This window comes from Mustela nivalis, assembly GCF_964662115.1.
Source record: "Mustela nivalis genome assembly, chromosome: 19".
In the NCBI taxonomy this organism is placed as follows: Eukaryota; Metazoa; Chordata; class Mammalia; order Carnivora; family Mustelidae; genus Mustela; species Mustela nivalis.
The window spans coordinates 5,417,741-5,427,790 of record NC_139038.1 but is presented as its reverse complement, the minus strand read 5'-3'; the positions used below and the strand labels follow the sequence as shown (position 1 = coordinate 5,427,790).

Genomic DNA, 10,050 nt, shown 5'->3' with positions numbered 1-10,050 from the left:
TTTTAAAAATCAATATATCTTAAAGGATCTCTGAATTATTAGCATTATTGTCTCCAGTGGTGAATTACAATCATCTCTTCTCTTTTCTCTTTCTCTTTCTCTTCTTTCTTTTTCTTTTCTTTTCTTTGCTTCTCTGTATTTTCTACAAAAAGCAGATATTATATTTTTAATAATACTTTCAAACATACTTAACCTTCACAAACACACATAAATACACACGGAAAAAGAGAGACAGAGACTGCATATAAAACAGGCTTGTTCACTCATTTGCTGAATGTGTCCCAGCCTCACCACGTACCGTGTTAGTGTTTGCAATCCTAAGTGTGTATGGCGGTCAAGATAACATGCTTTGTTTAGGTCAAGGTAACCTATTTAAGTACAGTCCCCTGTCCTGCCTTTAGACACCCCCCCCCCACCTCGCCGAGGAAACAGGTTCAGCACATGCATGACCCTGAATCGGAAGAGAATCATCAAGGGGAACAGGTGGGTATACGCCCAACTTCCCAACTTCCCAAACAACCACCAGCTCCCTAGCTCAAAGAGATGCTCAGGATCACCTTGCCCCAACTCGGCCGGAGTTAAGGGGGTGGATTGGGGTGACAACTTACCTATTTCAGAGAACCCAGTGTGCTTTGTCTGATGGCTTGAAAGCAAACTCTAACCTTTTCCTTTCCAAGGGGAAGAAGGGCTTGTGGAAACCCAGAAGTCTGGCTGGCTGTCTTGGGAATTTTTCAGTTGACACCAAGGAAAATTCTGAGATGAGTTCAGGTCCTGCCACTTAAGCAGCTAACAGACTTGTAGGATCTCTTAATCTCCCTTTTCCTCATAGGGATAATAATATTTCAGAGAATTGTTGCAATGACTAATGCTATGACATAACATTGGTAAACCAGGCAATGTTGAACAAATGTAAATCATGAGCCAGGCCAGCTTTGTGGGTGCGATCTGTACTTGGAAGGGTCCCATGCTTGATTTCATGCTCTGAAGCTGCTATATTGAAATTCTCAATTTGTGCACTAGGAAGCTCGCATTTGCACTTTCCACTGGGTCCCACAGATAATGTAGCCAGTGTTGGTTCCGAACCTTATTTCATGGCCACACCCATAGGAGGTCACAAGGGATGGATCCTACCCAAGGTTTTGTAAAAACTCTAAATCCAGTGGAGGTCAAATCCTCAGAGACACCGACTGTCCTGCCATGCCTTTGTTACTCATGTTGTTGTGAAACCTGCAAGCTGACCTTTCTGTTCAACCCTAAGACCTTGTATAGTTTTTAGTTAGCAAACAGCAATATCTCCTCACTCATGAATTTGTTCTGAGCTCCCACTGGAAACCTTATTTAACAAATTTTTGCCAAGTCTCTTTGAGTGGGAAAGGAAATCCTTCACTAGAGAAACATCTCATTTATAAATAAACACACCCCAGTAATTCTAGATGTCTCCCCATATCATCGTACAGATGCATCAGCTAGATGTTAAAATTCAGATTTTGGGGGGTTTCCTACCTTGTCAGTCAGGAGCTGCTTTCCTTCCTGCTTTTTTTAATCACTGATGTTTCAGAATCTCCACTCTTAATGTTCTCAAATAATTTGCTATAGTCCTGTAAGACATTTCAGAGTCTTTTGCAATTTAAAAACATTTTTTTTAAGATTTTATTTTTAAAGGGCACCTGGGTGTCTCAGTTGTTAGGCATCTGCCTTCGGCTCAGGTCATGATCCAGGGTCTTGGGATGGAGCCTGCTTCTCCCTCTCCCACTCCCTGTGCTTGTGTTCCCTCTCTCACTGTGTCTCTCTCTGTTAAATAAATAAATAAAATCTTTTAGAAAAAATCTGTGAAACTGAAAATAAAATCTTATCTTTAAGCCATCTCCCCATCCAATGTGGGGCTTGAACTCACAACCCTCAGATCCAGAGTCACGTGCTCTTCCAAGAAAGCCAACCAGGTGCCCCTGAGACTCTTCTGGAATAGATGGGGAACAACAAAGCATGGGGAATACTTTTAACCATTCTGGTCATTATTTCAGTAAGATTTCAGATTCTCACCCAGTCCACCTTATGACTAGTCATTGCCTCTCAGGTGAGGCTAAGCCCTCTTATCTCCACTGCTAGACCCTTTGGTGCTAGTAAATGACAAATCTTAGAGATTGAAGGCAAACATGACACACAAAGTCCCTACTTTCTAGGAGCTTCCATCTGGGGAGAGGAGATAAACAATAAGCAAGCAAGCAAAAAACAAACAAAAAAAAAACCAGATCATCTCACATTGTGGTACGTGCTCTAGAAGAAAAAAAATACAGAGGGATGAGACTGATGGGGCAGACAAGAAGGTTTCTTTGTGATGGGGCCTTAGGGGAGGAGGAAGTTTTTCTCCAATCTCTTAGGTTCTGTTATTGGGACCTGTTAATTAAACCAATAAAAGAGACAGAGTAACAGGGGGAAAGGTACAATTTTATATTACCTTCATGGAATTCATAGAAAAGAAGCAAAACTCAAAAGAGCAGCTAGACCTAGGGGCTTATATACCATTTAACAAAGAGTAGCAAATTGCGGAGCAGTGGCTAGACCAAGGAAAGGGGATTTGGGCTCCTAGGGGTGATAAACCATGGGGAGGTGACTAGGAAACACATGGGGGAACTAATGGAGGATAAGGGGTATTTAAGAAAGTTCTGCTTATGCAGACTCCTCCCAGCATCAACTCTGTCCACAACAATGGGTTGCTCTCTCTTCCTGGTGCAGAGAAGGCACTTTCCTCTTGGGAAATATATGCTCTACTTTTAGGCAGATGAGCAGAGAGCAGAGATCTCTTCTTGCATTTTTTTGTTTTTTGTTTTTGTTTTTGGTTTTTTTTTTTTTTTTTTTTTTGGTTTTTCAGTTGCCTTTGGCTCAAGATAGTCCAAATGGCAAATTTTGGGGTGGCCGTGTCTGATCCCCTTTGGGGTCAGACTGGCTTCTCTTCCTGAGCTGTGAGATCATTTTGCTCAGTCACAGGGCACAGCCACCTCTTAGCTCCTGTTAAACATCTTTCTCAGCCCTGCTGTGAATGCAGGAAGCATTCTGGGGCTCATCTGCTGGAAGTCCTGAGAGCCCTGTGATAATTCAGCCCAGAGAACAAAAGAGGCTGAAGCTGGCCAGTGCCTATTATTGTAGTAAAATACACACTACATAAAACTTACAATTTTAACCATTTTTAAGTGTACGACTCTGTGGCTTTAAGTGCATTTGCCCTGTTGTGCAACCAACACCACCATCCACAACACTTTTCACCTTCTCACACCGAACCTCTGCCCCCGTTGAACAGTAACAGAAAGAAAGGACTCAACAGAGTTTCTATGGCAACTTAATGTCAGCAACCTACATTCTTAGCAACCTACTTTCTTGCAACTGGTTTTCAGAAACGGCTTTTTTTTTTTTTTTTTTAATTTGATGGAGAGCGAGAGCACTAGCAGGGGAAGCAATAGAGGGGGAGAAAGAAACAGACTTGCCACTGAGCAGGGACCCCGATGCGGGGCTCGATCCCAGAACCCTGGGATCATGACCTGAGCCGAAGGCAGAGGCTTAACCCACTGAGCCACCCAGGCACCCGTTTTTCTTTATCCGTTCATCAAATAATTACTGAGCACCTAACTAGGTTGGGGAATGTGCCAGGCTTTGGGGCATGTCATGCGGGCAAGACAGGAATGGTGCCAGTCTGACGCTTGGTAACCAAGCAATGCCGTGGGTGTTCGTGAAAGAAACTTCCCACTGAGGACGCCAGCAAAAGTACACTGCTGGAGGGTGGCGGGGACGGTAGGGGGATATATTTGGGGACAAACTGAAGATAATAATCCCGATGATATTACCTAGGGAAGATCTAAAGATTATGGTCTACTTTGAAGCCACCGACTATTTCTGGTTGCAACAGGGGACTGGTTTTTGACTTTTAAAAAAAGCTTGAATGTAGCCTTAAAACAAGGAAATCCTGTCACACACCACCACATGGATGATTCTTGAGGTTCTTATGCTAAGTGAAATAAGCCCATCTCAAAAGACAAATACTGCAAGAGTTTACTTTTAAGAGGTGTCTAAAGTTGTCTAACTCTCCCAGAAACGGAAAGTAGAATGGTGGCTCCCAGGGGATTGGGGGGGGGGGTGGGAGGGGGGGAGATGGTTCTTGTTCAATGGGCATAAAGTTCAGTTTTGCAAGATGAGAAATTTCTGGAGATCTCTTGCACAACCATGTGCATCTAGATAGCACTACTATACTGTATGTATATTAAAATGGTTAAAACAGTAAATTTTATGTTGCTTGCTTTTTTAACCACAATTAAAAAAAAAAAAAGTTTAGCACAGTGCTGCCTACACAGGCACTCAACAAATATTTGCTGAAAGTCCAAAACAAACAAAAAGCAGAAAACCTTGAGGTCTTAAATCCTGGCCTCGTGTTTTTCTTACACATTTTAGATAATGGGGTTTGGGAATGGTTGGCTGCTTGCCTCCTTTTTGTCTTTTTAGTGTGTGCGATTTAAGACACCACTGGGAAAAATCTGACTCAAGACTTTTTTGGGCAGTCATCCAACCAGTGCCACCCCTTTGATGGACAAGTCTATGGGTCTATCTGACGCTGACTTTGAGTCTGTCAACTCTGGACCAAGGTCGGCCTCTCACGACCATGGCTTCAGAGGGTAACAGCAGGCCTGCTTCAAACAGCAGCCACTAACACCTGGGGGTCCTTTTACGGAAGGCTTGTTTTGGCCACTGTCTCCTCTTAACCAGCTTTTTGGTTTCTTCTCCACACTGCCAGCGGGTTCATTTGCAGAACTGAAACTTTAGTTAAGGTTTGTTGAGGTTTGTTTTTAAAAATTGGCTGTTCCCACCCACATTCCCTTGTGATATAAATAGAACAAAAAAGAGGTTTAATTAGCAAGGCAAGACATTCGAGCTACGTCTACTTGATCCTTGAAAAGGAAATCTAAGAGGTTCTTACTATCACTTTTTCAATCCTATATAAGGTAGGTCACTAAGGTAGCAAAAGCGCATCTGTTTTGTGCTCCTTCAGCTCTTTTTCCTGATTCTTCTTGGGGAAAAAATCTGAAAAGGTAAGTAGCTGGTGGACCTACAAGACCCCAGACTCTTCTTTCCTACTTTCTTCCTACTTTCCTTCTTTCCTATGGATTCATGTTAGGTTGGTGCATGCTGTGCTCAGATTTCCCTTTCCTTATGGACGTGACACATGAAAGGAGTCTCTTTGATCTCTGGTAGATGGGCTTTCCATGTCTCTGATTCCCATCCTTCAGAAGAGCGAGAGCATCTTTTCCACAGAAGGTATCCAAGTAGTCCAAGCTATATCCCCCCCCCCCCATAGAATTGGAAACATTGCATTTCCAGTGTATGAACATAGTTTTGTAGATGACTATGTAAGTGATCAATTGTGCAAATATCCTTTTTATAAAAAAAAAAAAATGGGATCAAGTCATCCTCTAAGTTGTAGTTTTAAAATTTGTCTTTGAAGAACATTCAGGAGAAGGCAGGGACACAAAGGGGGCTGGAATCTTTTCAGTTTATGGCTTGTATGCGGCTCTCCTGTCCCTTCATTTAATATAATATCACGTTTATCGCATTTAAAAATTCCCCACAAACACACAGTTTCTGGGGGCCCAGGCGCATGTAGCGCCCCTGGACGTGCATTTTCCTGCTTGTCATTGACCACATCTCGTTTATTCTGTGTGACTAGGTGGAAAATGAGCATCACAGATGTCCTTAGCGCCGATGACATCGCAGCAGCCTTGCAGGAGTGCCAAGGTAAAGAGCATTGGGGGCAGGGGTGACTATTTCCCAGCTGCTCGCACCTCCTGCAAAGCCTCAAGGATTAAAATACGGACTTTGCTGAAAATCCGTGGGAGCAGAGAGTAAAATTGTTGTCAATGAAATAACTAGTTACAGCGCCTGTGATTCCATTGCTGTAAAGTGAAAGAAACAAAATGGAAAAAAAGAAACACATGGATACCTTGTAGCCTGTTTGAATGGAATGACCTCACTTTACCCAGCCAATGAGACCAGCCCTGCTGGGGTCTTGGACACCCAGGCTGTAAAAAGGGAAGCGGGGGAGGCACAGAGGAGGGAGGGGTAGACAAAAGCAACTGGACAGGGAAGGAGGGAGACAGGAGATGCTATCACAAAACTACCCAGTCTTGGCTGCCTGGTAGTCTTGCCCTAGTCACAGCCCTCTTTGTCTGTCTGTCTGTCTTTATTTATTTATTTTTGAGAGAGAGTGAGAGAGCGGGGTGGGGGGGCAGGGGCAGAGGGAGAGGGAGAGAAAGAATACTAAGCAGGTTCCACACCTAGCAAAGAGCCTGAGGCAAGGATCAAGCTCATGACCTTGAGATCACAACCTGAGCTGAAATCAAGGGTCAGATGCTTAACTGACTGAGCCACCTAGACGCCCCGTCTTTTTTTTTTTTAAAGTGAGAACTGAGCATCCCTGTAGCTCAAGGATATCATGCGGAGCCCTTTTGATAAACCTGTGTTTTCAGCACCTTGGCCCAAATACAGAATGTGACCTGATGAGCCTCAGAATAACCCTCTCTCTGTCCTTCAGACCCAGATACTTTCGAACCCCAAAAATTCTTCCAGACATCAGGCCTCTCCAAGATGTCGGCCAGCCAGGTGAAGGATGTTTTTCGGTTCATAGACAATGACCAGAGTGGATATCTGGATGAAGAAGAGCTTAAGTGAGTTTTGCCCTTGACATTGCTAGGTGGGTTGGTAGCCGTGGAGGCCAGTTTGGTCAGTATTTCTTCAATGGCCAGTGTTGATGCTGATTGTTTCACAGAGCCTCATGCAAGGGAAGGCCGTGGGTCAGTGGGCCATGCTTCTATCCTTGCGAAGCACTAGACACAGGCACTGGAGACAGTAGGTGCAGAAGTTCATTCATTGTAGGTTTTTTTGTTTGACAAATGGACTTATCAACAAAACTCTGAAAAAAAATCTTTAATTTTTAAAAATGTATCTATTTTATTTATTTGAGAGACAGCACGAGCAGAGGAAGGATCAGAGGGAGAGGGAGAAGCAGACTCCCTACAGAGCCAGGACCCCGACATGGGACTCGATCCCAGGACCCCGGAATCATGACCTGAGCCAAAAGCAGTCACTTAACCGATTGAGCTACCCACGTGTCCCCCTGGGAAAAAAAAAAAAAAAAAACACCACACTTTTAAAAACAGAATTCCCACCAGTGGTTTCTTTTTTTTTTTTTTTTTTTTTTTTTTTTTTATTTATTTCCACCAGTGGTTTCTATAAGGAAGGCAAGTTTGGCTTGTGTAGACCTTTGACGGAATATCACAATGGCCAAGAACAGGTGGTTTGCTTCAAGAGGAAATGGGGAAGCACAGGGACATGTGGTCTTTCAGAAAATTCCCATCAATCTTGATTGTCCTGCAGGTTTTTCCTCCAGAAGTTCGAGAGTGGTGCTAGAGAGCTGACAGAGTCAGAAACCAAGTCCTTGATGGCGGCTGCAGATAATGACGGAGATGGGAAAATTGGGGCCGATGGTATGTTCACACCTGTACCCAGTACAAAAGAATTTAGCTCTAGAAGCAATCTGAGGGCTTGGGTTGTGAGATCAGGCAAACACGGTTAGTGAAAAATCCCTCATTCTTAACCTGGCTGAGCTTCAACCTTCTCATCTGTAAAATGGGCCTGCTGTGTGATACCAATGATGTATATAGAGACTAATGTGATGCCTGAGAAGGAACCATTGAACCTGGTCCTGTGGGTTACTGTCTATGACCTGAAAAATACCCCTCACCCGACGGGGGGAACTAGCAATGGCCTGGCTAACGATTTGCAAGACACCCTAATATGCATCATGGCAATGACGTAAGGAATTTCTCCCCCTGGGATTTGAGCCTTTCCGAATAAGGGAAGGATTGACATTCTCAAGTGTGTCTCATATCAAAATGTCTATTGACTTGAGTAGGAAAGCCTCTTAGCTTTCAAGGGTTTAAACAAACACATTTTATTGGACATTAGCCCACCAAGTGGACAATATGAGAGAGTAGATCAAACACGAGGTATGGAGTCTTTTGTGTGCAGAGTCCTATATTCAAATTTTAGTATAGCTGCATGGCTGCAGAATTATTTTCTTCCTATTCAATTATGTTGCTTACATGCTTTTTAGCTACACTGTGCATGCCAGCTCAGGAGAATTTATGCAGGCTCTTTACGGTGATACTAACTTGATATTAAAAACTCCCATTAAATCCTCCCTTTAAAAACCTATCCAAAATTATACCACTATAACTTACTACACAGGCGTTCATGTAGCTTCTATTTATAGCTCAGAAAAATAGCTGAGATAAGATTGATTTATTTAAATCTAGCCACCAGAAAAAAAAAAATTCCAAATTCCAGGTAGGCAAAGTATACCAATAAATATAAAGCAAAACCCCAGTTTTCAATTTCAATCAGTCACATCCATTCATTTTTATCCTTACCCCTATCACCATCGCCTTTTAGTAACATAAACTCTTGGGCGTAAGGTGAGAGTTCAAGAAGTGAGTTCCGAAGCCCACCCTATGAATTGTTTCCTACATCTGTACAATGTAACTTCCGAAGAGGAAGAAACCCCCTTCCTCTGTCTTAAAGTAGCCAGAGAGCTGAGCGATCTCCAATTGCGAAGCCCATCATCTGACAATCTGCTTCCTTTCCTCTTCAAAACTCCCACCAGCCGCCATGACCTGTTGGTAAAAATACCCAGTCATTTCCACTGATGCTTTCTCGCCTCTTCTGTTCTAGAATTCCAGGAAATGGTGCATTCTTAAAAGCTCCAGGCTGTGGAGATAGAGACAATCAGCCGGAAGACCTCCAAAACCCTAGGAATGGGAAACCCCACTTCCTCCCCCTAGTTTATTTATTCATTACCCCCCACGCCCCCACAGAAGTGCTTCTGCAATTGACTTCCTGTTTTAGCAAGGTAATAAGACAGTCGTTTGTGAATTTTCGGTGGTCCATGGTTGGTATGCCTGATGACTCCTGCAAGGCCCTCGGCAGACAATGCCTTTAAAATTCATCCAATAAAGATGCGTTTCTCATCATCTACTGATGTGTGGGTGTGTTGTCATCGTGGTGTCTTCATAGCAAGGTGCAGGGATGAAAGCAATTTGGGGGCTGAGGGCTTTGAGAAAGACTGCTGGTCCTCTCGAGCACTAAGCCAGCCATATTGGAGTGTGCCAGCAAACAGACAAAACAGGGTTGGGGGGAGAAAAAAGTCAAAAGCATCAGGCTGGGATTTTCTCAGGCAGTTCTCGGAGTCCGAAAGTAACATGAAGAGATTTATACAGAGCATAAAAGCACCTTTGCTTATGCATTGGATGGCCAGAAGAGAGATTTAAAAGCCAACAGTACAGAAAAAAATGGGAGGCAGTAATGGCCCCAAAACTAAGCAGACTCACTCTACCGATGGGCACAGACCCATTTTCAAGCTTGTTTTTGGTGGTTTTGTTTTGTTTTGTTTTGTTTTTGGTGCGGGGGGGGGTGCCTTTTGTTGTTGTTGTTGTTTTTCCTTAAAAAAACAAGCTATCTGAGACTGCCTGCTCTGACCCTACCTCCTGCCACCACCCGCTTCTCTTTCTCAGTCTTCACTTTCCTGGCTCTCCTTGAAATACCACCTGAGCCAGTTACACCAGGAATTGCCTTCACTTTGGAGGTGAGCCTCCGGGTCCTGTTACAGAGTGTTCGTGAGGATGGGGCCCCGTCAAGCCAGGAAACTCTCGCGATGCTGATGTCTAGGTGGCAGGTTCAAGGTGTTATTTCTGGCTGACCCCCAGAGTTGAGGACTCCAGGGAGGAACTGAGGCATTTTCCTGGGACCCCCCCCCCCGAAAGGCGCACACTTTTCACTGCACACACAGGTTCCTGAGGCCCAGGGCTCTCCTGGATTACCTCCTTCACACTTGAAGTAGCTCAGGGATTTTTGAACCCCGGCTATTTAGGGGGCCGTGTTAAGGCAGCTTCTCGAAATGTGGGGTGTATACAACAAGGAGGCCTCCAGGGTTCAACGTTTTTATTTTAATAACCA

At 43.9% G+C, this 10,050-nt stretch overlaps 1 protein-coding gene across 3 annotated transcripts; it reads left to right on the top strand.

Moving 5' to 3' along the window:
* The first annotated feature begins 4,792 nt into the window (after window positions 1–4,792).
* On the top strand, window positions 4,793–9,068 carry OCM2 (oncomodulin 2). 3 transcript variants are annotated; one of them, XM_082713836.1, is made up of 5 exons: window positions 4,793–4,811; window positions 5,708–5,775; window positions 6,572–6,704; window positions 7,414–7,523; window positions 8,770–9,068. In XM_082713836.1, the coding sequence occupies exons 2-5, from the start codon at window positions 5,715–5,717 to the stop codon at window positions 8,793–8,795; spliced, it is 330 nt and encodes a 109-aa protein (XP_082569962.1). In that variant the 5' UTR covers window positions 4,793–4,811; window positions 5,708–5,714; the 3' UTR covers window positions 8,796–9,068. The 3 variants fall into 3 exon arrangements, with proteins under 3 accessions (XP_082569962.1, XP_082569960.1, XP_082569961.1); XM_082713834.1 differs by lacking the exon at window positions 4,793–4,811 and adding an exon at window positions 4,859–4,985; XM_082713835.1 differs by lacking the exon at window positions 4,793–4,811 and adding an exon at window positions 4,935–5,072.
* The last annotated feature ends 982 nt before the right edge of the window (window positions 9,069–10,050 follow it).

Bases quoted from the DNA above. Each gene is read 5' to 3' on its own strand.
- OCM2 (XM_082713836.1), top strand. From the start codon at position 5,715: ATGAGCATCACAGATGTCCTTAGCGCCGATGACATCGCAGCAGCCTTG. The intron at 5,776-6,571 runs GTAAAGAGCATT...TCTGTCCTTCAG, and splicing joins AGCCTTGCAGGAGTGCCAAG to ACCCAGATACTTTCGAACCC. The intron at 7,524-8,769 runs GTATGTTCACAC...CTTCTGTTCTAG, and splicing joins TGGGAAAATTGGGGCCGATG to AATTCCAGGAAATGGTGCAT.